Source organism: Chinchilla lanigera, unplaced genomic scaffold (genome assembly GCF_000276665.1).
Source record: "Chinchilla lanigera isolate Chin_1 unplaced genomic scaffold, ChiLan1.0 scaffold00068, whole genome shotgun sequence".
Taxonomy (NCBI): Eukaryota; Metazoa; Chordata; class Mammalia; order Rodentia; family Chinchillidae; genus Chinchilla; species Chinchilla lanigera.
Genome location: NW_004955469.1, coordinates 6,435,994 through 6,463,616, shown reverse-complemented (window position 1 = coordinate 6,463,616; position 27,623 = coordinate 6,435,994). Strand labels below are relative to the sequence as shown.

The 27,623-nt window shown below is 36.6% G+C and overlaps 1 protein-coding gene across 3 annotated transcripts in view; it reads left to right on the top strand.

Moving 5' to 3' along the window:
* Itsn2 (intersectin 2) overlaps positions 1-27,623 on the top strand; it is a 135,826-nt gene that overhangs the window by 30,340 nt on the left and 77,863 nt on the right. For 2 of the 3 annotated variants that reach the window (XM_005400386.2, XM_013522612.1), the window contains 11 exons: positions 7,971-8,034; positions 13,436-13,528; positions 16,129-16,192; positions 16,855-17,018; positions 18,581-18,787; positions 18,899-18,995; positions 20,061-20,200; positions 25,297-25,360; positions 25,932-26,069; positions 26,411-26,496; positions 27,239-27,501. In XM_005400386.2, the coding sequence (XP_005400443.1) occupies positions 8,004-8,034; positions 13,436-13,528; positions 16,129-16,192; positions 16,855-17,018; positions 18,581-18,787; positions 18,899-18,995; positions 20,061-20,200; positions 25,297-25,360; positions 25,932-26,069; positions 26,411-26,496; positions 27,239-27,501 (1,347 nt within the window). In that variant the 5' untranslated portion in view covers positions 7,971-8,003. Of the gene's footprint in view, positions 1-3,599; positions 3,711-7,970; positions 8,035-13,435; positions 13,529-16,128; positions 16,193-16,854; positions 17,019-18,580; positions 18,788-18,898; positions 18,996-20,060; positions 20,201-25,296; positions 25,361-25,931; positions 26,070-26,410; positions 26,497-27,238; positions 27,502-27,623 lie in introns of those variants that run through there. The other variant, XM_013522611.1, reaches the window with a different exon arrangement.

Here is a 27,623-nt window from a genome sequence, read left to right as displayed (position 1 = left end):
GCTTGCCAGGCAGGCGCTTTGCCGCTGAGCTAAATCCCCAGCCCCTGATTTTTCCTGTTTCTAACTTCTCTTGTTTCTTATGCATTTTTTCATGGATAATGTCATTCACTGACATGATTACCACTATTCCCAATTCCTAATGACTAGCAAATCTGGATCTTCCTCTCAGAGCTTTTACTATTTCTTGAGTGTCCTCCATGTGGGTGTTTTTGTAGGTATGACATACTAGGTATGTTCACAATTGAATATTTTCTATTATCACCCAAATTTAATATCCAAGTCTCTGCTTTTTTTGTTTTGTGCTGCTGGGGGTAAAACCCAGGTCTTTTTTTCTTTTTCTTTTTTTTTTTTTTTTTAATACTGAGGATCAAATTTAGGGCCTTCACACTGAGCTACATTTTTAACCCTTTTTTATTTTTATATTTGTTTCATTAAAAAAATATTTTTTATATTTTGAGACAGGGTCTTACTAAGTTGCTTTTTTTCTTCAATTGTGTTATTTTGGCTAGTTACTTCTCTCTGTCTTCTGTTTAATTTTACTGAAATTAAGGGGATGGAATCCAGTTGCTGTTTAACTTTTTTAAAAAGAATTATCAGGTAAAACCTTATGAAGATGCTTCTGTATATAAAATAAATCCATAGCTGCTCTCACTGAAGTTGGTAACCCTTCCTACCCCTGACTCTTTCTCTCTACCTCTGCTTTAGCTCCTGAAACTTCTAGAACTCCTGAGAGTACAATTTGAAGACTGTTGCTGACTTGGTCTCTTTTAACCCTTAAATTCTTTGAAATGGCATCACTTTCAGATCACAGTGTCTTTGAAGAGAGATGGTCCTATTGTTATGCTGGCTCTGTATTTTCCTTCTTTCAACCAGTTTTTCTTTGGGTTTAGAAACTTCCTTTCTTATAAGAGTGCCTGTCCATATACCTCTACAGTGTCATTTACTCACTTTGCTTCTGGCCACATGTTAGATAATTGTTACACAAATCTGACCTCCTCTGTAACTTGGACCATATTTTGATTTACCTCCCAGGTAGCGTTAGGTCTGTCCTCTGAGGTTTTTTGTTTTTGGTACTGGGAATCGTACTCGGCACCTCACGCATGCCAGGCAGGCACTTGTGCCTCTGAGTTGTATCCCCAGCCCTTCTCTGAGTTCTTACAGCATTCATCAAGTCCTTTTCTTACAGTGGCAGTTTATGTTTGGTGAGTAAATGAATAAATGGGTAGATGGGGAACAGGTACAGGGAATATATGTACTGTGTTGACCACTTCTTGCTGCAAACTCTGTTAAGTAGTAGGTAATTTTGCCCAGGTTGTTCTTATGTAGAACTGACTTTGATCTTGGGAGCTGGATGAGGCAGAGACAGTTTTCTCAACTAATCAATGAAGAAGGCTTGAGAGTTGGCTGCGTGTACCTAACACCTACTAGGAATAGAGGAAGCACTAAGAGGGCGTTATAAAATATACCTTCAGGATCTTGTCTTTGAACATCAGGCCTTTAGTCAAATTTACTTAACCTAACCAACATTTGATATAACTGGAAAACCCAAGGCTTCCTCTGTACTACTAATAAAAAGCCTTTAGAATTTACTGGGGGAATAAACCTTTATCTCTAAACTACAGTATACTTAAAAGGAAAACAAACAAACAAAAAACCCAGCCAAATTACAGAAGAACCATTTTGTAGGGGACAGTTTGGTTTGAATGGTCATAGTTCTGAAGTCTCCAGGGTATCAAGGAAGTGTTTAGGTGCTTGCTCTGTTTTCCTTGCCAGAACTTTTTTTTTTTAATATGTTCAATTTGACATTATTACCTGATAGTGGGTTCTAGGGGGATTCTTTCCAGGTTCTTGGTGTCCTGATCAAGACACACAGAAAAGATGGTGGATGTACATTTATTGAAGGTGGAAAAGAAGTATGCTGTGCAGAGTGAGAGCAGGTCAGTGAATAGACTCGCAGTGGCCACAAGGATAAAGGAAGGGGGGGTCTTTTGTATGTGGAAGTCCTGGGTTGGTTTTTCCCTCATGTGAATAAGGTATTGGAATGATTGTCCTATCAAAAACTCACTTGCCCTGGCTCCAGATTTAAACTGCCTATAAAAGACTTTCTTGGCTTCCCACCAGATGTAAATGAAGAATTGAAAATAGCCCTTTTCTGACTGATTCCAGGTACCGTGCTCAGGAGCTGCAGAGTTATCCTGGATCCTGTGTTCTGCACATGTGACTGCATGATAGATTTTGCTCAGTTGCAGGACCGGTTTTGCCCCAGCTCCAATCTGCCTAAGCATTGCCTCTCTACCTACTTCCTTTGCTTTCTCCTTTTTTTTAAATCTTCTGTGTGTCAACTGTATTATTCATTTACACAGTTTATTGGTTCAGCAACTATTTACTGAGCATTTTTTTTCTGGGAAACCTGATTGAGGAACTAAGCGTACCAAGCTAAATAAAAATGGTCTCTGCCCAGGGTATGTGAAACACTCAAATATGTGGAACCTGAAATTGAAATACAGTGTGATAAATGAGGTTATTATGAGCTGAACAAGTATTACAGACATACCTAAGAGATAGTGACAAATTACCAGAGAAGGCAGAAGTCTTTTTAAGAAAAGACATTTGAGTTGGCAGTTGAAGAATGATAGGAAAACGTGATGACTGTGACCGAGGGAGCAACTCTTTGTGAAGGAATGGAGAGAGGAAAAATCATCGTTGTTTCAAGAAAAGGTTGATGTACTTAGGACAAGGGACTTAGGGAAATGTATCTTGAGATAAGTGTGATAAAAAAGATTGGAATGAGTTTCAGAAGAGCACCATACTTCATACTAATAAATTTGGACTTTAGTGGAAAATTTTCAGCAGGAGAGGCATATCAGTAAATGTTTTAGGAAAAAAGAGGAGCCCTTTGGAAAGGTCTCAAGGATGGGAGACACTTTTAGGCAATTCTTGCCATAATTCACATCATGACCTACAGGGTCATCATTTCCACACAGTAGGACCTGAAAAATCTATGGAATTAATAAATATCCCAGGTGATGTTACTAGACAAGTTGGGAAGCTTTCAAAGACAAAGCACTGGACCCAAGCATCAGAGATGGCTTCTGCGACAGTTTTGCTACTGACTTGTGAGCTTGTACAAGTTTCTTAGTTTCTCCATCTTGAAAATGGATGAGGGCCGGGTGTGGTGGTGCACGCCTGTAATCCCAGCACTCGGGAGGCTGAGGCAGGAGGATCCTTGTGAGTTCAAGACCAGCCTGGGCTACAAAGTGAGCTCAAGGCAGCCTGAACTGCATAGTGAGACTCTGTCTCAAAAAGACCAAAAAAAAAAAAAAAAGAAAATGGATGAGGGCCGGGGATATAGCTTAGTGGCACAGTGGCTGCCTGGCAAGTACAAGATCCTGAGTTCAATTCCTGATACCAAAAAAAAAAAGAAAATGGATGATTTTGTAGTAAATAATTACTATAAGTCTTTCTTTCTATAATTCTGTACTTCTACAGATAGCTAAATTGCACTCATAAAGTAAAGAAGATTCTGTAGTACCAGTACCTGCATCTTAGTCCAAGGGATTTATTTGCCTTTCCTGTCTGCTATATTATTTGGTTCATACTATCATTTTATTCCAGGGAGATGCCTGCAGTTATTGAGCATTTACCCTGTGGTGGTCTGTTGTATTCACAGAATACATAGTGACCAATCGAAGATTCTAGACAGATGATTTGTAAGTTTAGAACTTGATCTAACTGATAAAGGCTGTATTCTGGGATGCTGTTCCTTGTCTTTTGGCTGTCTGAATCATCTTTGATAATATCCTTTCTGTATGTAGAGTTTTGCAAGATATATAATGCTTTTGTTGCATTTTCTCTCACGTTTCAAAAATTGCCTCTGTCACTAATAAACTAATAAACTAAATAAAATGTAAGTGCTTGCTGCTGCATGTCTGTAAGAAGATATTTTGCAAGCATATGTTCTATTTTGGTTTTATATTACTTATGAAATGTAAAATTGAGGAAGTAGAAAGTTATAGTTGTTATACTCATGACTTGGTTTATGTGACTTCCTTCTTTGTTAACTTTTTTAACTGATGATGTTATTGGAGCTAAGTTCTTGGGTCCAGAAAGGATAGAAATAAGACTGGACTCAAAGAAATTCAGGCACAGCCAAAGCTTTTTATTGTGACTATTGCTAGAGCCCAAAGGGATTCTCAGCACTGAAAAAGAGCAAGTCAAGCCAGCAGCTCCCTGAACAAAGGAGAAGGAGTGGCCAGTAAAGGAAAAGTTCCCACTAAAAGTTCCCATCAGATCTCCCATGCAAGTAAGATTCAGACTTACAGAGAGTGTCCTGCAAAGAAGCAGCTGTGGTGGTACATGTCTGTAATTCTAGCTACTTGGGAGCCTGAGGTAGAAAGATTGTAAGTTGAAGGCCAGTCTGAGCAACTTCGTGAGACCCTGTCTCAAAATGAAAAATAAAAAGGGCTGGGGATGAGCTCAGTGGCAGACCACTTGCCTAGCATGCATGAGGTCTTGGGTTCAATCTCTAGCTTACATAGAAAACAAAAAACACCTCCACAAAAACACTTGGAAAGAGTGCTGTGCCCTGCTAGTCTATTTCTGAGCTTAGTTGCAGGCAGCTCATTAGTGAGCTTTGATAGGTTAAGGGAGGTTTTCAGGAAGCTGACCCTTGCTTGCGTCTGTGCTCGTGGGCTGAATTAGTAGCTGTTTTTGTTTTTGTTTTTAACTCTAGCACTGTATGTGAGCCCTATGTCTTCATTTGTGTCCTTATTTGGTTCTGCTGTGAAGGCACAAAACAAGCACAATCCCTGTGGGGTCCTTTCCCAGCATTTGATTGTTCTGTCCCCTTTTGGGTCGACCCCAACTGTTGCAGTGTTACCACAGTTTTTATTCAGTCTCAAACTATCTCAGAGATTTGGCCCCCTGATTTTTTTTAATTCCACAGTTCTCTCATAGGCAAAGAGTTACCATGTGATAGGCAGGTGTGACCCACGCTCTTATGTATGATGAGCAAAGAATTGCAAGTACACAATCAAAAAGGCAAGTGAAAAGCAGCTGTATGTACTGAAGATCATGGGAAGTTGTGCTCAGGGCCAGTGTGTGCCAACAAAAAATATGGCACATACAGAAAAATGGTGTCGGGGTGACAGGACAGCAAAAGCACAGCAGACACAGCACACAGTGCAGAATACAGCACACAGCAGCAATCCCAGCATAAATCAGGCTTCGGGGTTTTAAAGGATACATGCCTCACCCCAGGTGTCTCCCATGAATCTCTGTGGTTGTGGTTGACAGGACTGATTATTATCTCAGGGATGCTCCACAAGCATATTTGTCCCAGAATTTACTATGTCTTAATTACATACATGACATATGGTACATATTTATGAACCCTTAATGAGGTTTGAGTAGGGTAACAGTGACTGAAGGTCAGGCTAGGAGATCCAAAGGGCATGTGCTTTCACTCAGAGCATCAGAGATCTCTTGAGTTATTGTGTGATTTTCTACAAGCTTAAGCCCAAAATTCATAACTGTATAATTATAAGTAATTCTTACTCATCTTTGAAGGCTCAACACAGTACCTCCTGTAGGAGTTCCAAACCCTCCCCCGTTCTATGAACAATCCCAGTGCCTGGAGTTTAATTCGTAAAACAGGAATAAAGACAAATAGTGTGTATACAGGTAAAGTTTCATCCTGCCCACAAAGTATAAGTATGGTAACAGCCTTAAAGCTCCATTGCAGTAAAGTTTACTGATATCTAAAGAAAGAATGTGCACTTTGAGTGTTATGGTAGGACCATACAAAAAAGTTACGAGTCAAAACGTCAAATCAAGCCTTAGTGGAAGTTTATCCATCCCCGTTGCCTGGTCCTGGCTCATCTAGAAGGATGTATCAGACTGACAGTTAATTCCTTTCAACTACCACACAGTGATCTGCTTAAAATATAATACACAAAGTAGTTTGTTCTATAGGAAGGAAAGATGCTGTCATTTCTCTTGTAAATAAGATTCGTGTACCAATTTTTTTGTTAGTGTCACTAAATAAATATGAAATATATTCATATTTCTGGATCATTAAAGCCGAGGACTAGCTCCTTCAGTATACTGACTTCACTGGGATAGTGTACGTTGTACCTACTGATAGGTAGTCAGTCAGTTTTTCTAGTGATAATTTCTACTCTGATGTATGCCAGTTTATACTGGCTTTGTTTAAAACACACTATGCAAATATTTTTCTTAGACTTCTAAAATACTAATATTCAGAATATTTGGATAAATTTAGATATTGAGCAGTCTGAATATAGTAATGTTTTCTGGCAATATTATGACCCACGATTTTAATTACCAAATACATTACTATAAGTTTGCTGGGCCTTCACTGTCCCTAACTGACCCTACCTTCACAAGTCATGGAACAAGTTTTGAATTTTGAGTTTATTTACAGTTAAATAATGGATTCGGTATTCAAAATTAAGGGATCTGCTCTCTTCCTGGATTTTTGCAAAATAGCAGCCGTTTGTGTCAGGGAATGTACCTGATTGTGTTTAACACTTTTTTTTTTTTTTTTTTTTTGGTACTAGGAATTGGGCCCAGAGCCTTTGCATTAATATACATCCCCAGTCCCTTCGCCTTTTAAATTTTGAGACATCTTACTAAATTGCCTAGGATGGTATCAGATTTCTGATACCATTTCTAACCTTCTGCCTCAGCCTTCTAGAGTGCTGGGATTAGAAGTGTTTGCCACCATGCCTGGCTTGTTTAATACTTTTTAAAAAAATCTGCAGAATATTTTTACATATAAGGTATCTGAGACCTGAAAAGGCTAAATAACTTATTGATGGTCACAGCTAGGGATCTAGCAGAGCAAATTTGAACCCAGAACTATGAATTTCCAAAAGCCCTTCTTTTACTAATGCAGAGCACATTTAGTTATATTCTTTTACTAATGCAGAGCACATTTAGTTATATTCTTTTACTAATGCAGAGCACATTTAGTTATATTCTTTTACTAATGCAGAGCACATTTAGTTATATTCTTTTACTAATGCAGAGCACATTTTATTTTTCATTTTTTGGTACCAGGAATTGAACTCGGGACCTTGTTTGCCACGCAGGCGCTTGTGCCACTGAGCCACATTCCTGGCCCAATATATATTTATTTTAATAATTACATTTTGTGGTGCTGAGGATCGAACCCAGGGTCTAGGTCATGCTAGGTGAGTGCTATACCTCTGAGCTGTGTGTCCCCCACCCGTTCTTAGACCCTTTTAAAAACCTGTGCAGCTCAGTTAAACAACTGTGTTACATTTATTTTGGATATTTTTCTTGTTTGGGGGGTTTTAAAAAGAAAAACATTAGAATTATCCATGTTATATACATAATTTATATAGTTGATTTCTCTGAGGTAATTTTTTACCTAGTTGTAACAACCCTTTCTCTTCCCTAATTTTTCTCTCTCTCTTTTTTTTTTTTTTGGTCTTTTTGAGACAAGGTCTTGCTATGCAGTTAGGCTGGCCTTGAGCTCACTTTGTAGCCCAGGCTGGTCTCAAGCTCAAAATGATCCTCCTGCCTCAGCATCCTGAGTGCTGGGATTATAAGCATGCGGCACCACACCCAGCTCTCTTCCCTAATTTCTCCAATAGTGTTGATTTATGCTCAGAATTTCTTTATTCGGTATTTGCTGTTAAATATGTGAATCTTTTCCCCCCATGATTATATACTTAACCATGTGTTTATGTGGTTTCTTTCACATGATTATGTATTGGACCATTATTCAACAGAATCCCCCACTGTTCCCCAAATGCACATTCTCCCTGTTCAGCAGCAGCAAGAAGCTGTGCACTGTTTTGTGTTGTAGGTGTGAATTGAAGGGTACAGACATTCCTGCTGCTTAGTGAGTGCACTAAGCTGTGGTCTGCCCTTACCACTAATGCCCTTACCACTAATGGTACCATGTTTTTGTGTTGCAGATGGCTGACAGCTAGCAAGGAAAATTCAGGACCATGATGGCTCAGTTTCCCACAGCTATGAATGGTAAGCAGCTTGTGCTTGTGGCAAGATACAGAAGACAGGGAAATTTTTGGTAGAGGTTTAAAACATTTGTGTAGGTGATTTTCCTTAACCATATAAATGCAGATTTAAAGTATTCCTCTTGAAATGTTGTCAAGCTTAGAATATTGCATATGTCTGTCCTCTGTTAGATTATGCCATAAACTCCATGTCTCTGTGTAAACATGTTCTGCTATGTTATTTAGAATGTGTGCTTGCCTTTGAACAGTTAAGAATAAGCTAAAGATACATTGTGTTTTATGGATGAAACTGGAGGACAAAAAGTAGAATCCTATCAGATGAGAATGAAAGGGTTTTCCCACCACAGGATGGCGGCAAACAAATGAAGCCAGTAAAGATATAATTTATATGTCTATATCTATCTATCTATCTATGTATCTATCTATCTACACACATAGATATAGATATATAAGATTGTTTACATTTGTAAAGAATTATGTGTGCTTACACATGTATTTGTGTAACATGAAAATTTTTAAAAGAAAATGTTTAGGTAATTTCAATGAGGAAAAATTTTTAAAGCTTTTGTTCCAATTGTGGTTTTAATCCCTTGTCCAAAACCAGATTAGCTACCCTTGATAGTTACTGAGTTACTGTCTACACTGTTTAGGATTGAGAAAATGTATTATACTTAAACCTCTAAACCAAGAAATCTAGATGATGATTTCTTAGTTTTGTGATGTTTTATTAGCTAATTATAGGTAAGTATAAGGTTGTCAAGAACTGAGTACTTTTTTTTTAATACTTAAATTGAAAATAGCAGTATTAAGAAATAACCATCCCACCACCTTCACAAAACAGTTGTTTTGATGTTACCATACAGTGTTGGATCAGTTGCATCTTTCTCCTCTAACTTGTTTCCACTCATTGAGCCAATTCAGCACATTGTTAATAAAGAACATACATGTTGTATATTCAAAGATTTAAGCCTAGAGGTTTAGGAAGTTTTGAAAAAATGAATTATTTGCATGAAAAGTAAAGTAAATTCTACTGTGTATAAGATTCGATGTTATGTTTTCGGTTTTTGCCTCATCAGAACTATTTTTAAGGATTAATGTAAAGAAAGCCTTCCATCAGCCACTGTTATTTTGAATTTTGTCACCCACAGTTAAATTTAATTGTAACAAGTTACCTACAAATACATTCTTTAAAATTCTTTTGAAAAGGATTAATGTAGGAATGCTTTCATTTTGGACATGGTATGAAATTATACAGATTGATGCAACAGATAATTTTTTTAAAATGAGTGATACATATGTTTAAAATCAGGTTACTAATTTCAGTAATAATGTGCTTGTACCTAAGTTTGAAGAGTTCCATGTCTCATAAAAGAGTTTACACTAAACACAGTCTTAGTTATAAACTTAAAATGTTAGGTTTATACACAGAATGAACTTAAAAGAAGGCAGCACAGGACCAGTCATTCTTCATTTTATTTCTTTCACTTCATGAACATTTATTTATCCATTATAACCCATTGCATTATTTATAAAAGAATATTGGAAGCAATGTTCAGTAATAAAAGAACGCTTGTTAAGTGATTAATTGTCCATAATGTTAAAAGTTAATTTGGAAATACTATATAGTAACAAAGATAGTAATCTTTTAACTAATGATTTATAGTGGAGACTGTAGTACCTTACTATTTAGTTTATAAAATAAGTGAAGATTAAAGATAATTTATGTAAAATATGTCTAATTTAGCATTTAGGTTCCTCTTTTTTTGTTTCGGTGTTGGTATTGGGGATTGAACTCAGGGCCTTACACATGGTAGGATGCTAGGCAAGTGCTCTACCACTAAGCTACCTCCCCAGGCCAGCCCTTTAAAAATTTTATTTTGACCTTCCAAAATAAAAGACCCAATCAAAAAATGGGCAACTGAAATGAATAGGTACTTCTCAGCAAAAGTACAGATGACTAATAAATACATGAAAAACATTCACCATTACTGGCCACTTGAGAAATGCAAATTAAAACAACAATGAAATTTCATCTCACTGCAGAAATAATGTCCATCACCAAGAAATCAAATAATAGCAAATTCTGGCAAGGTGGCCAGGGGAAAAGGAACCCTTCTACATTGTTGATGGGAATGTAAACTAGTACAACCACCACTATGAAGATCAGTATGGAGATTCCTCAAAAAACTAAAGCTAGAAATTCTACTTGACCCAGATATCCCCTTTCCAGGTACTTTCCCAAAAGAATTAAAGTTGTCATATTACAGGGATACATGCATACCCATGTTTATAGCACCACAATTAGTAATAGCTAAATCTTGGAAGCATCCTGTATGTCCATCAACAAGTGAATGGATAAAGTGGTATTTGTACACAATGGAGTGCTCCTCTACCATAAATAAGGATAAGCTTGAGGTATTTGTAGGTAAACAGATGCACCTTGAGACCATGATGTTAACTGAAATAAATTAGACACATATTTAAATATTCCATGGCTGCTTTTATATGAGAAAACCAAACTATAAATAAAGGGTAAAATAAAAGATCTATGGTAGGAAGTAGAGAGGTAGATCTTTTTCAGATGGGAAAGTGAACAAGAGATGGTGGTAGAAGGGAAGGGAAAAGGAATTAAAGAGAGAATTGAAAAAGAAAATGGAAATAGATATATTTAAAATGGGAGGGGGAACAAGAGTTGGCGGGAACAGGGAGGGATAGGAGAAGGGACAAAAAAGAATTCAGATGTGTTATGTACATCTGCATACTTCCCACAATAAATGTAATCATAATGTACTGCAATGTACTAATAAAAAAATCAATTTTATTTTGAGACAGGGTCCTGCTAAATTGCCCATGCAGGCTTCCAACTTGTGATCTTCTGCCTTAGCCTTTCAGATAGCTGGGATTACAGATGTGCACCCACTCACCCAGCTAGGGTTTAAGATCTTGAAAGCAGCATTCATGTGTAACACAAAACCGGCTGCGCGTGATGGCTCATGCCTACAATCCAACACCTGGGAGGCTGAGGTAGGAGGATTGGTGCAAGTTCAAATCCAGCCTGGACTACATAGTGAGATCGTGTTTCAACTCCTCTCCCCCACAGAATACCGTCAAAAACAGCATTTGATCCTGTAGTAAATCCTCAACAAGTAAATCCTTGTTAAATTTTTTGATGCCCAGTGCTAATGGGACATGTCTGTAAAGTATATGTAAACCCACTTGTTTATCTAAATGCTTCTGACTTATTCCTCTATTTTACCATGTGTATATGTTATCATCCTGAGACTAACCATAGACTTTTTAGACTTTAGTTCTTACAGAGCTGTCTAATATAGTTGCCATTAGCTACATGTGGCTATTTCAATTTCATTTAATAATTAAATACAATAAAAATTCAACTCTCTTTCACACTCAGCTATATTTCAAATGCTCACTCACATGTGGCTGTGGCTACCATACTGGCTGATAAAATGTAGACCATTTACATTATCTCAAAGTTCTATCGAACAGATACTCTTTGCTTAGTCTCTCTGATGCTTCACTTCCCATACCCTTAATTAAAACAGGTCCGTGCATCATATTTTTACCACTTGTGACTTTAATACTGGCGCCTTTTGGACCACAGAAACATCCTGCTGGAGCTTTCTTTAATCATGGTACCTTTGCATTCTACTTTTCAAAAATTTAGTGAAATTACAGATTTGCAGAGCCTCCTAGATAAACACTGGGAAGTAGACAAGAGGCTACTTCAGATTCAAGTGCTACCCATTGATACTGAATGTGATGTGGCCTACTTCTTCCTCAGCATTGTGAGGTGCTGAAGATGATTAAGTGAGGAATGCATTCAGAAGCTCATCACAAAATCTGGATGAGGAAAGGGGAAAGAACAGAACAGCTAAATGGCTTTTTGAGAAAATCGTGCCACTTTATTTTTATAGCTTCATTACCTTTTTAGAATTGTAGAGCTTAGTAATCTTTCCACCTGTGTAGTTAAGAAATTGCTGTGTTAAACATTTGGCCTGTAGAATTGAATGTGCATTGCGTTTATAACCTAAGTTTTTGTTATTCAAGTCCCTACAACTAAGGTTATAGTTATATTTAGACCAGTACTCCGTTGTATTTTGTTTTGTTTTAAATTTTTCAGTGTTGGGAATTGAACCCAGTGCCTGTACCACTGAGCCGCATTCCCTGCTCTTTTTATTTTTTTCTGTTTTGCAATAGTCTAAGTTGCTGAATGGCCAGTGCTGATCTTAAATTTGTGATCCTCAGCTTCCCAAGGTACTGGGAGTATAGGTGTGTGTCACACTTGGTTTCTGTTTGTGTTTTAGAGGCCTGAATTAATACTAGGTCAACATACATCATGTGATGACCATCTTAAACTAAAATACATGAATGTAGGCTATTTCTGTATGTGAAGGATGGGTAGCAAAAAGGTTTGTAAGTGATCGTTATATTCCCTTTTTTTTCCCCTCTTTTATTCATTCAGGCATCTATTCAGTAGTCATTTTTGAGTGTTTGCTCAGTGCTAAGTACTCAGCTGGTTCTAGGGATAGAAAGGTAGATGCACCAAGCCCCTGTCCTCCAGGGCTCACAATCTGGTGGAGCAGAGGGACAGAACACAGCGACAGCATCTTCAGGTGCTCTGTAGAAGCATCCAGAAGTCTCTTGACAATCTGGAGGAGGAAGCAATTAATGTGATCTGGGATGTCAGGGACCTCCCGGAGGAAGTGACACTGCACTAGAAAGATATAGTCTGAAGTGGACTAGGCGTGTTGCTCCTTGTTAGAGCCCTTGGGTATCATGCTCAAATGCTGGGGTTAGAGTCCTAGCACCACACACAAGAGAACCCAGAGACTTCATTCTAACGTATTTCTTGGCACTTTGTTACTTACATCCTCATGTTACTCTAGCTAGTAGTCTCTCAAAAGCACAGCATCCTGCACATGCCTGACTTCTTACATTGTGCCCGCTTTGTGTGAGGAAGGTGCTCCTGTGCCCTCTTTGCATGGCAGAACTCAAGCCACACTTCAAAGCTCTGCCTCAGTCTTACCCTTTTCTCTTAGCTCACTCCTGATGCTTCTAACTTAGAATCAGCACAGCTTTTGTTGTATATACTTTTGCATAAGAGATTCCACTGTAAATGGTAATGATTGTTTTCCTAGATGTGAATTCCTTGAGGATGAGAGTGATGTTTTATCTGTCTTTTTATTTCCAGCATTTAGCTTATTCTGATGGGTGCTACACAGTAATTATTCAGTAGATGTTGAGTGAATGAGTGAAAGCCTTAGTGTTGTGATATATGGAGTTGATAGAGTTCTATACTTCGTGGCACTCAGACATTAAATACTGTCATGAAATGGATACTTATTATTCATGTTGGCATAATTTGTCTTTCACATGTGTTTTAGGAGGGCCAAACATGTGGGCTATTACCTCTGAAGAACGTACTAAGCATGACAAACAATTTGATCACCTCAAGCCTTCAGGAGGTTACATAACAGGTCTGTGCTTATCGTTTGTTATATCTTATTATAAATCATATTCCTTTTCATAAAGCTTAAAATTAACTTTGATATAACTGCTATCAAATTTGTATTATTAAGTGATACAATTTGTATCAAATTGAATAAAAGCACTGTACTATTTTATTTTTCCTCCAACTATCTTGGTTTGTTGTTTTGGGTGTGGCATATGTGGAAGATCTTTGATTGAATAGTAAATGATATTCAAGAATTTGTTTGATTGTCTTGTTCACGTTCTACATTCTATCTAAAAGTTCTCCATTTATTTTTGTATCAGATCCATTTTCTGGGAAATAATCTATCCTCCCCATCTGTTTTGTGGTCTAGCTCTCTGTCTTTGGATTGTGCCAAGAATTGATTGTTGATGCTGGCCCCGGTTTTGCACAAAGACTACCAAATCCAAAAAGGAACTAATTTAAATATGTCTTTCAGAGCTTTTTCTACAAAGGAAATTTTATCTCTGTGCCAAAGCCTCTTAGTGCTTTATATACAGTGATCATCATGATAATAATTACACTACTCAGAAAAGTAAAAGCAGAAATTCCTTTTGACCCCCCTACTAGGTATCTTCCCAGAAGAGTTACAATCATCATTTTACAGGGATTCACGCACACCCATGTTTAGAGCAGCTCCATTTGTAAAGCTGGATCTTGGAAATAGCACATGTGTCAATCAGCAGGTGAATAGATAAGGAAAATGTGGCAGTTATACAAAACGGAGTACTACACTGCCATTAAGAAAGATAAACTTGAAGCATTCGTAGGTAGATGGATGCAACTTGAGAACACAGTTAAGTGAAATAAATCAGACACACAAATTCAAATATTGCGTCTTTTCTCTTACATGAGAAACTTTAGAGAGAGAGAGAATGAGATCAAAATAGAAGAGATAAATAGGAAGTCAGGAGAAGTTCAAATACCCAAATTACATATTCTCTTGTTTTAAAATATTTAAATACATGTGCTAATTTGTTTCACTTTTACTAATAGTTTATCTGTGTTGAAAAGAAAGTTTGCACTATCTTTTGTTTTTTTTGTTTTGTTTTGTTTTGTTTTGTTTGTTTTTTTCTGGGACCAGGAATCGAACTCATGACCTCGTGCTTGCCAGGCAGGCACTGTGCCACTGAGCTAAATCCCCAGCCTCTTTGTTGTTTTTTTTTGTTTTTTTTTTTTTTGTTGTTGTTGTTTTAAAGTTTGCACTATCTGTTTCTTTTTTGTAAGAATCTTTCTGGGTTTTGTCTTAACTACTTTGAAGATAACAATACCAACATAATAACTGTTGTTATCCTCTTATTATATGGTTATGAAAATTTATTTTTTCATGAAATAAAAGAAGGTACAGACTTTCAGTTATAAGTAAGTTCTGGGGAGCTAATGTACAATGTAGTGACTGCATTATAAGTTTGAAATATGCTAAGAGAATAAATCTTAAATGTTCTCATCACAAAAAAAAAAAGATAACTATGTGAGGTGAAAAAAAAACTACTGCTTATCAAATTTATACTATATGCCTGATGTTGTTCTAAAAGCATTATCTCATTTTATCTTTATAATAGCCCTGAGGAGTTGATAGTCTTGGCTAGATTTACAGATGGTGAAACTGAGACTGTAGAAAGATTATGGAGCTTGCCTAAGGTTATAAAGATGATTAGTATTGATATGGGCTTTGAAATCTTTCAGCCTGACTTTGGAATCCATTCAGTATGTACCTGTTATCAAGATTTGATTAATAGCCTCTTCTTGTTCATGGACAGAAGACTTGGACAGGCAGAAGACTTAAGATTTCTGATTCAGAGAACAAGGTCTTTATTAAATAGCTAGGACGTATTTCTGGCACCTTCCTTTGTTCCCCGGGTGATGCAAAGTGCTCAGAAAGATGCTACACATAATACAGTCATGTTACAGGAAAGGAACTGGGCTTGAGGAACCTTAGTAAGCAGTAAAGCAAATTTGTTTTTTGTCCCAGTTGGAAATATTACCTACCCCATTGTTCACTTAAAAACCTGATTCTGAGAAACTACCAGGTAGAAATTACCAGGAGTTAGGGTTCTGCATTCTTGGCCTACATAGCAGAACACATAGGAATATGAGGAAACCCATGGAGGACTGTCTGTTCTAATACTTGGTACTCCTTGTATAGAGCTCTTTTAGGCAATTATATTTATATGTATGTATGCATGTATCTTTTGTGTGTATGGTGCTGGGGACCAAACCCAAGGGCTTACACATGCTAGGCAAGCACTTAATTGCCAAACTACATTCTCAGTCCTATATATTTTATTACATGGGAATAATATTAATCAAGTAAGACCCCCAATTGTGGGAAATTATTGCGAAATAATACAGTCTTTCATCACTTTCTTAATAACATGAGCTCAGTTGTAAATCATGTTCTAAAACATCTAAGCCTTATTAAAGGAATATAAATAATTTCATGTGTATTTCTACTTCATTCTTTACTGATTAGAGTTAAAATTATAATAAAACAACAACACATGCCCATTATTATAATTATTAGTCAGGACATCGGAGTACTTTCATTTACTAATGTACTGCTTGGTTTTTGTTTTTCACTTTCAGGTGATCAAGCACGTACTTTTTTCTTACAATCAGGTCTGCCGGCTCCTGTTTTAGCTGAAATATGGTAAAATGTTTTCTTTTATAAATGTACTTAAATTTCTGATGGACTGTTTTTTAAAATAATAGTGTCAACAAAAAAATTTTTAGTTGTACTCTTGTTAAGAATATTTCTTCAGCTTTTTGGAAAATAAATTTCATTTAGCAAATGATTGAAAACTGGAGCTCTGCAGGACAAATTTCTATTTTCATTAGAAATATTTCTTTATAATTTGGCAGAATCTCAATATCTTCTTTTTGTAATTTTATAGTAGCTTCATTTATTTTGTCATCTACAAACCCCAAACTATCTCTCCATTCTCCTGTTTTTACAATTATTCACTAGATTATACCCCATCTTTCTTTCCTTGTGGAATATTCCTATGTCTAAAAGAATTCCAGGCACATAGCATGCATTCAGTAAGTACTTGAATAAATGAATAAATTAAATTTAGAATTATAATATTCTTGAATAATTTCTGTCTACCTGGTAAATTCATCACAGATGTTTCTGTAGACAGGCAGTGTTTTGTTAGACTATCTCTGGCCAAAACTTAATGTACTGGTTTTATCTTTTTGTTATTCATACTTAGGTACATATGAATGCTTATGTTGTTCTTTCTGTTTCCTAAACCTCAACAGTAGTGTTGGTTTCTCCATCTCACCACCTCTACCTCATGCTCTTTTCAGGGCCTTATCAGACCTGAATAAGGATGGGAAGATGGATCAGCAAGAGTTCTCCATAGCTATGAAACTCATCAAACTAAAGCTTCAAGGCCAACAGTTGCCTGTGGTTCTCCCTCCCATTATGAAACAACCCCCTATGTTCTCTCCATTAATTTCTGCTCGTTTTGGTGTGTATTTTTTATTTTAATAACTTGTATTTAATAGTTCACCTTGCTTCTTAGACATAATACTTAGGGACCAGAAAGCCTTTGTTAGCATAAAACGATAGTCCCCAAGCTCAGAAAAGAATTATTAAATTCACCGTCATAGCTAGGATACACATGTGCTCCAGTTTTCTGAAACAGTTTTAGTTTATACCTTTTGTATAAGTACCACCTTTCACAACTCCCAGGTTGGTGATAAATTATACCCTGCCCCCAGATGATCCTAAATGTCCTTAACTAGTTTCTTTTGTGATCTCATGGAAGTAGAAAGTAGGGTGGTGGTTATCAGAAACTGTGGAGAGGAGGGAAGAGGGGCAGTGGTAGTAGATACAAAATTACAGAGGAAAAATAAATTCCCTTGTTCTGTTGCACAGTAGGGTGACTGTAATTAACAATGTTGTATTACATATTTGAAAATATCTAGAAGAGAGGACTTTGAATGTTTTTAGGACAAAGAAATGATATATGCTTGAGGATATGCCAGATACTCTGATTTGATCATCACCCAGTATATCCATGTACAGAAACATCACACTGTACCTCATACATGTGTACAATTATGTGTCACTTAACCAATTAAACCAAAAAATTAGTAATTTTTAATTTAATTGAAATTGATTAGGAGTTAATTCAAAATTCTATGAAACCGAAATTTCTTTAGCTTAAAAGCTAAATGTACAGCTAAATTTACAGCCAAAAGTCATAGACTTACCAGAGACAACCTTTAGGTATGATTTCTACATAATTTTACTTGGTCAGTTACTTATTAATTGTATGTGAGAAGCACTCATTTTGAATAGAACTTTCAATTAGGTATCTCTGTGTGAGATGCATATGCCTTCACTCGATGTTAGATCTTAAGGTTTTAGATGTAAGACCTTAATTCTTTAATTATTGCACTGAGCTCTAGAGATTGATACCAGTGTGTGACCATATTTATATATTAAATTCTGTGTTCTGCATTTAGTAAACAAACATCATTTTTCTCTTTTTAAAGAATCAGCCTTGAATTCATAGGTACATTACTTACAAGAAAAGTGAAATATGTGCCATGCTTTCTTGCAAATGCACATTCTTAAATGGATTCCTGAAGTATCTACTAGTTACAACTTGTTTTTGTTCATTTGGGGAGTGTGTGCACATGTTAGACAGGTAATTTAGCACCACTATATTTGTCTTTCTTACACAAAAAAACTACATGTGATCAGGTAAAACATTCCTTGAGGATACAAACATTTAATTGGTAAAGGCTACTTAGGTTTAGTCACAATGAAAAAAGAGAGAAAAGAATCTTTAGCTGATTATGAGACACTTCCTTAGTTCACACAGGTCAGAGTATTAATAGTAAATGCAGTAGTTTTACCTCCCTTATGTCTTGTGTAAAGCTGCTTGAGGGAGTTTCTAAGGATAAGGTGTTTATGGTGTTTCTGTAAACATAGGGGCTGCTTGTAATATTATAAAGTTGCTTTTTGGCATGTGTCTTACTGTTGCTTTACTAGCACTAGAAAATATGTTTTTATCTTTAGGGATGGGAAGCATGCCCAATCTGTCCATTCCCCAGTCATTGCCTCCAGTTGCACCTATAACAGCGCCCTTGTCCTCTGCAACTTCAGGGACCAGCCTTCCTCCCTTAATAATGCAAACTCCCCTAGTGCCTTCTGTTAGTACATCATCGTTACCAAATGGAACCGCCAGTCTCATCCAGCCTCTGTCCATTCCGTACTCTTCTTCAAGTAAGTGTCTGATGAGTCAGTATTTCATGGGAAGAAAGAAACTGTTACATTTGTGTTCAGAGAGATACAGATTTCCTTCTTTGTGAGCCTTTGTTTTTTTCTCTTTTGTAGCATTGCCTCATACATCATCTTACAGTCTGATGATGGGAGGATTTGGTGGTGCTAGTATACAGAAGGCCCAGTCTTTGATTGATTTAGGATCTAGTAGGTATGAATACTTAACATTTACTTTTTATGCTTTCAGCCAGGAGTCATTATTTAATAAGCTCTGAGCTTATCTAAGTTTTACTTTCTAATGACCAAATATAAATACTTAAGGTAGGCTGGGTACAGTGGCACATTCCTGTAATCCCAGCACTTGGGAGGTGGAGGCAGGAGCATCACTGTGAGTTTGAGGCCAGCCTGGGGTACATAGTGAATTCAAGCCAGTCTGGCCTACACAGTAAGACCCTGTCTCAGGAAACTTAAAAAAAAAACTTCAGGTAAATCATTACACAAAATAAATTTTTTGTTTTTAGAATTATTAAATATCTGTGGTACTTTACTTTTAAAAAATCTTTATGTAAACTTAAATTTTTGTCTAGTCAACATTTAGCCCCAAACAATATACTGTTACTTTTTTAAAGTATATATTTCTTAAAATGCTTCATAGTCACTGTACAGTGTTAGTTTCTTTCCTATGTAAATTCTTCTGATTGGACACTTTAAATTTTAGAAAGCCCTAAAGCATCTTTGATCATCTCTCCTGTAAATCACAATTATGTCTTCAAAGGAATCTGCAAAGTTGTTTCTGACATAGAGGCACAACATTCATATCATAGTTTAAACACTACTGATTTTTTTACTTTATTTCTTCTTAGTATCACTGATCCATGGTCTATCCATCTAAAAGATGGAGACAGTAAGATCTTCTAAGATCATTGGGATATTTGTAAAGGCCCTAGCACAATACTAAGCCTGGGTTCTTAATATGTGATAGTCCCATGGATTTCTATGCTTCATGTGGTATTTGCTTACCAAGAATTGTAATTGCTGGGGCTGGGAATTTAGCTCAGCTGCACAGCGCCTGCCTGGCAAGTGCAAGGTCGTGACTTTGATTCCCGGTACCGGAGAAACAAAACAAAACAAAAAAAAGAATTGTAGTTGCTTAAATTTAAGTTTTAAAAATTTCAAATGCACAGGCAGTTATGTAAGGTATGATTCTTAATATGTTTGTCATATAAAGTTTAGTGTATTTTATTTGGTAACATAAAAGATTTAAATTTCATTATAGCTCAACTTCCTCAACTGCTTCACTCTCAGGGAACTCGCCCAAGACTGGCACCTTAGAGTGGGCAGTTCCTCAGCCTTCAAGATTAAAATACCGGCAAAAATTTAATAGTCTTGACAAAAGCATGAGTGGATACCTCTCAGGTAAGTGTCACATGGTGCTTAAAAGGGTGGGAGAGTTAAAGTACTTTATTTATACAGACTTCCTTTGAAAAACTTATTTTAATTTATATTTGTAGGTAGTTCATCTAAAGTTGTAATATCCCCAAAAGTTAGAAAGCATTTGATAAATACAAGTATTATAATTTGTATAAGACTTTAAAGAGGTGCTTTCTTCAAATTACAGTCAGTTACACACAGGTATACACCCAGGGTTTTGAAAAAAGACTTACCTCTCAAGACGATCAAACCCATTCTTTGAGTTTGCACTGAATGGAGAACCCCCAAGTCATGAAGAGAAATGTGTGGAATTTGGTCTCAGCGTGCTTTGCCTGAGAATCCTGTTCCTTATTGGGCCTTTTTTCTGATTGCTTTTACCAAAACCTCAGGTGAGCTTTACTCACCCTTTAATACTCTAACACAAATGTTCCTGTGAGACTTGACATCAGCTGCTCATAGACCAGTTGAGTGTAGGCTAGACCATTATCCAAACATTAGTAATTGACGGTAGTGAAGGGGATTCACAGAGGGTAATAGGCAAGTGGAGTGCCCACCTTCTAATCTGTCCACTGTCTCTTCACTCAGCAAGGAATGTACATAGGCATAGCCAAGGACTCTCTGAACAGAACCCCAATTGCACAAGAAATAATGTCCAAGAAAGAACAAATGGTATTATATCAAAAAGCTGCTGTTCACGAATGAAAGCAATAGAGCAAAGGGACAACCTATAGAATGTGAAAAAAAAACTTTTGCCAGCTACTCCTGAGATAGAGGGCTAATATCTAGACTATATAAAGAACTCAAAAAAGAAATTAGACCCCCAAAACAAAAACCCAGTCAAAAAATGGGCAGTTAAAATTATTAGATACGGGCTGGGGATTTAGCTCAGTGGCACAGTGCCTGCCTGGCAAGCATAAGGTTATGAGTTCAATTCCTGGTACCGGGAGAAAAACAAAAAATACAAAATATTTTGGGGCTGGGGATTTAGCTCAGCAGCAAAAGCACCTGCCTGGCAAGCGCAAGGTCATGAGTTCAGTTCCTGGTACCGGAGAAAAACCAAAAAAATAAATAAATAAATAAAATTAGTAGATACTTCTCAAAAGAAATACACATGACCAAATGATGAATTGCGTAACAGTCTTGGCCATTAAGGAAATGCAGATCAAAACAGCACTGAGATTCCATCTGATTCCAGTAAGAATGGCTATCATTAAAGACTCAAAAACAAGAAATGGCAAGGATGTGAATGATGTGAAGCAAGGATGTGAAGCAAGAAAGCAAGGATGTGAAGTGGGGGAACCTTTGTACATTGTTAGAGGGAGTGTAAACTAATAATAACCACTATGAAAATCGGTATGGAGATTCCTCAAAAACTAAAAATAGAAATTCCATTTGGCCCAGCTATCCCTCTCCCGAGTAACTTCCTGAAAGAGTTAAAGTCATATATTACAGTGGTACATGCATACCCATGTTTGTAGCGGCACATTTCACAATAGTTAAATTATGGAGACAGTCTAGATGTCCACCAACAGATGAATAGAAAAAGAAAATATGGTATATATACACAATAGAGTATTAACTATAAAGAATGGTACACTTGAGTTATTGTAGGAAATGGGTAGATCTTGAGACTATAAAAAGCAAAATAAAGGAGAGATGGTAGGAAACAAGGAGGTAGACTTTTGGGGAGATAGGGGAAGAGAAATCAAAAATGATCAAGATACAGTAGTATATACAGTATAAATACGTAGTCAATACTAACTCCCCAAAATGAATGTAATTCAGAGCTGAAGCAGGAGGATTGTAAATTTGAGGCTAATCTGAGTAACTTAATGAGACATCTCTCCTTTATTTTGCTTTTTATAGGGAATGCAGTTTCACAGTTACTGTACTGAGTGAAACAGTGTTATCACAAAAAGATCCATACTATTTAATTCATACATATGAAGCTGAAGAACAGGAAACCTAATTAATGGTAGCAGAAATCAGAATAATGTATTCTTTTGGAAAGGGGCTGTGTGTAAACCTGAGGTGCAGGAAACATTTTGTGTGCCTGTGTGAATGTTGGATGCAAGTGTGCTTACCTACGTTACTTTATTTGTGTATGCCACATTATAGGAATGTTGTATATTAGCTTTTCAGAGAACGTTATTCTGAGAGGCTAAAGGCTAAAGCTTTGTATTTATAAGTAAGGGCAAAGTTTTCTTTAAAAAAGAATAGTTATTGCTGGTGTCCTGAAACTGAGCATACACCCCAAATCCATGAACTTACATGTTTATGCTTTGTTTGTTTCTCTCTTTGTTCCTCTTGTTAGCTTCCACTAAACCCACAGTCTTTGATTTATTTAGATTAATTCATTGAGTTAGATATTCCTAAGCCACATATCTTCTAGGCACTTTCTTGGCACAGGAGCACAGAGGGCAGGAAGATATGGTCCCTACCTGAACCCATAGTATAACTCACATAACACAGTATCTAATCAGTGACTTAAAGTGTGTGATCAGTGTAGATGAGGAACTGACCACTGCGGATACAGGAGAGAAGTTTTCACAGAAAATATAGTGCATGAGCTGAATCTTAGAGGATAAATAGACTACCAGGTAGAAAAGGTAGGGTGGTGGAGGAGATAAGATAAATACTCCGCTGGCTTTTTGTGGCCCTCTGTATGATTCAGAATTCATGTGTATTCATATAGTCCTCTAGCAGTATGCTTTTAATCATTTATGTTCCCTTCCATCTTCTCTATTACCTAGTGTTAAGGTGTCTTCATTACTTTCTCATTGCTGGAACAAAATACCTGACACTCACAAGCTAAAGGAGGAAAGGTTTATTTTAGCTCACAGTTTGTGGAGATTTCAGTCAGCAGTTGGCTGGTTCGAAGGTAAGGCAGCATGGTAGAAGAGATACAGTCCATGGCAGGGCAGATAGAGAAAAGTAGCTGCAGCGAGACTCCCTTTCCTTTTTTATCTTATTCAGACTACAAGCCTTTTGGTGCTGCTCACATCCAATTTAGGGCTCTGTTTTCAGTAAATCCATTCAGCCACACCCAGAAATATGCTGAACCAGTCACTGGACTAATCCAGTTATCACACCCTGATCCAGTATCTCACACCTGAGATCCAGCCACCTCCTCCTGAAAGCACTACCTATGAGCACATCAGGCTTTGTGGGATGTCTTCCTACAAGCCATAACATAAGTGTTTTGTTCTTGTTTTTGAGTACTGGGGATTGAATCTATGGGTGCTCTACTACTGAGCTACAACCTAGCCTTTTTTATTTATTTTGAGACCTTGTCTCATTAAGTTACTCAGATTAGCCTCAAATTTACAATCCTCCTGCTTCAGCTTCCTGAGTAGCTGGGATTATAGGTATGTGCCACCATATCTGGCCTATTTCTCTTTATTAAAAGAATCATTTTAACTCAAAGACTTCCTCAAATTATACTTCCTATGTGAATTCCAAAATTAGTAGGTTAAAACTATAAAGCTATTTCCAGTGTTTTTTTTCCTGTGAGATTCTAATAAATGAGCAAATAGTGATATTTAAAAATGACATGAATATTTAACTGCATGTTATAAACATGGTAGCTGTGGTTAGCAAGTCCTCTGTGTTCAAAACTCATTGCAACGGTAGAGTTAGCTGCATTTGTGCTGGTTTGTGGTAGGAGCTGCTGCCGAGGAAGGGTAATACAAACTGTATTGTGTCGGATAGGCCTTTACTGAAGCTAAATTCAGAGCAGGGGCCAACTCTTCTGGAGTTCATGGCAGTGTCATCTAGAGGTGGAAGGCGGGGCACCTGCTTCATTGATAAGGACACTATATCTCTCACCTGGTGGCATGAATTCAACCATGGTCAAGCAAGGCACAGACTAGCTTACCAGGGCTGGATGCTCCTCTGAAGCAGACAGTGACTTTTTTGGTTTGAAATCTATTCTTGGGCTTTCTTTTTTTCTGCCTGATACAACATTCTAGATCAGGAAATCTGTTATAAAAATATAACTTTGACTACTGAGGGAGAGAAAAGAAGCTGAACAGTTTACTACTTGTAGCTGTTATTACAGCTTAAATAGAGGAAAACTTTAGATTGCAACTTTCTTATTTTAGCAAATACTTACAAGTGTTCATTTACCAGGTGTTGGGTATGCCTTAGTGAATAAAGCAGTCAAGGTTTTTATCTCTTTAGAACTTGCCAGCATGACAGGGGAAATAGACAATAAAAGGGAATCAAGCAAATAAAAGTTATTACAAATAATGATAGAAGTTATGAAAGGGACAGGAGAGACACTGGATGATAGGGTGGTCAGAGTCTCTTTTGGGGAAGTAATGATAAATTGAGACTTGTGGGGTTAGGAGGATCCTGATATACGATGACAGAAGTGTAGGCCTTAATATTGGATATAGATGTATAGGAGAGAGAGGGATCAAGCATGACTTTTGGAGTTCTGGCTTGAGCAATGCATAGTAATGCTATTCACAGAGAAGGGAAGACCAAAGGAAAATGATGAGGAGTAAAAACTTAGAAGAGAGGTGAATATAGAGAATTTTTTGTATATTTGATTTGACATTCCTGTGGAATATATATGTTCCTGTGGAATATAGATTGGTTGGGTATAAGAATGTAAACTTAAAGAAGTTTGGGCTGTGGATATATGTTTGGTGATCATCAGGCTCTAGCCTTGTTTAAAACCATAGAAATAGTTATAAATACACAAGAGAGAGAAGAGAGCCCAGGACAAGTCCTTGCAAGAACATCAGCCCTTACCAATCATTTAGGAAGAGTAGAGGCAAATATACTTCAAATTGTGCTGAAGCATAAGAAGCACTGAGAGTCACTCTCTGCCTGGTGTTCATGCCTTCATGTCATGCACTTGTGTGTGCTGCTATTTTGGTGAAAGAACATGGTGCAGAGTACTTGCTCTCACTAATGCTAAATTAAACTCCTCGGAATAGGACTGTTTATTACTACTGAATGCGCAGTACCTGATAAATACATTTTAATATTAAGAGGAATAGTTATTTAGGTGTCTCTGACTTTAGAGAGGCTAAAGAATTTTTTCCTTATGGTTTTCCCACTTTAAACAGGTTTTCAAGCCAGAAATGCCCTTCTTCAGTCAAATCTTTCTCAAACTCAGCTAGCTACTATCTGGTGAGTTTGTGCATTAAGGTGATTTTTAACTATATAGCCTCTATTGCAAGAAATATACTGTTTTGGGGAAAAAAAAAACAATAATTTTTCTTAAAAACAATTATTTCTGTAAAAGTTTGTGACTGTAAAGATGTTGAGTCACAAACAGCATTTGAAAGTTAATATTAACTTTGAAAGCAAAGTTGTATAAAGTGTGATTCTTGAGAATTTAGCATTTAACTATTTTACAACTAAAACTTTAATTTTTATATGATAGTGTCTATGGAGAATCAGACTCATTTTTAATATACAGATAAACATGATTTGATAGGTAAATTGAACATAAAATAAGATAAACCACCTTCTCAGAATGGATATATCTCATTCTGTTTCAAAGTTTCTTCCCTCTTTTTTGTTATGAAAATTAAGGGTTAAAATTAACTTACTTTTCTGTATGTATTTACATTGTACTAAAATATGCTAACCCAGCAATTTTACCATCATCATTATTCTAAAAATTAAAAATTAATTCTTCAGACAGTATTTACTTCATATGGACTTTCTAAGTTGTGAATTTCCACATTTTCTTTAGGACTCTGGCTGACATCGATGGGGATGGACAGCTAAAGGCTGAAGAGTTTATCCTTGCAATGCACCTCACTGACATGGCCAAAGCTGGGCAGCCACTGCCATTGACTCTGCCTCCTGAGCTCGTTCCTCCCTCCTTCAGGTGAGCCTATCTGCAGATAAAGAGCTCTGGTTTTCATTACTTGGCAGGTATGATTTTTACTTTGGGATTTACAAGGGCCTATACTCTGTTTTAGAGGAGAGTTAAATATTTTCTTAGGTGTTTAATTTTAGTACTCAATGAATTGCACTAGAAAGAAGTATGTGTTTGAAGTAGGTATGTTTTTACCATATTATAGAGAAAGAAACTTGCCCAAGAATAGCAATTAACTACACCATAATTTGAATTTAGCTCTCTTTTGCATGAATCATAGGTAGTGTGTACTGTCTAGTCTGAAAATTCCCAGACCATATGATGCTGACTTTGTTGTTTGCTTTTCTTAGAGGAGGAAAGCAAACTGACTCAATTAATGGAACTCAGCCTTCATATCAGAAGACACAAGAAGAAGAACCTCAGAAAAAATTACCAGGTATCCTTAAGTATCTAAGTTGTATGTTTATAGGGAGTTCTTTTAAATTTTACTTTGAAATATAAGTGAATACTTAGAATTTTTCATTATTAAGATTTTTTGTGCTATGTGAAAAAATTATTTGATGGATGGGATGGGTTTTGATGTCCTAAAATTAAGATTTTGATGTCAGTAAAATTAAGATAAAATTAATGAGTGTATGAAGGAAGAAAAGACAGTGTGTGTATTGTGAGAATAAGCTTTGTGGGGAATTTTTAGCCTTAAAAAAAACTTGTAAATATTGATTGAGAGAGAACATATATAGTTGTTTTTCAAATTAAAGTATTATATTAAATATTTAAAATATTAGTTTTAAGTATTTAAAATAATTAATATTTTACATTTAAAATATTTAAAAGTTAATAGCATAGAAATGGCATAATAAAACAAATGTATAGCCACACAGTTTTGGTTGTCCTTGAAGAAAACTCATGAGAAAAAAGTTTAAACAGTATTTTTATTGGCAAGAGCAGTAAAATTACTTCTCTCTTGGATGGATTCAAACATAGAAATTTGGTTTTTCTTAATGAATATTTTTAGAAGAAAGTAAATATTTTGCTGTTTACACTTGAGTTAAAATTATCCTAAGAGGAAGTAGCCAGAGAGCGAGAGCACGCAGATGATCACAAGGTGTGTGTGACACTAGATTACAGGTTTTACGGCCTCTTGCTGTGTGAGGATGCTTACAGTGTACTTTACTCAGTTACCTTTGAGGACAAGCGGAAAGCCAACTATGAGCGAGGGAACGTGGAGCTGGAGAAGCGGCGCCAAGCCTTGATGGAGCAGCAGCAGCGGGAGGCAGAACGCAAAGCCCAGAAAGAAAAGGAGGAGTGGGAACGGAAACAGAGAGAACTACAAGAACAAGAATGGAAGAAACAACTTGAATTAGAAAAGCGCTTGGAGAAACAGAGGGAATTGGAGAGACAGCGGGAGGAAGAAAGGAGAAAAGAGATAGAAAGACGAGAGGTTATTCTTACTTTATTTCCTAACAATATCATTCATTTAATAAATGCCTACATTTTAACTTAATTAAAACATACTTATTTTTAAATTTGTGTTGTACCTTTTCCTTGACATCATTTCATTCT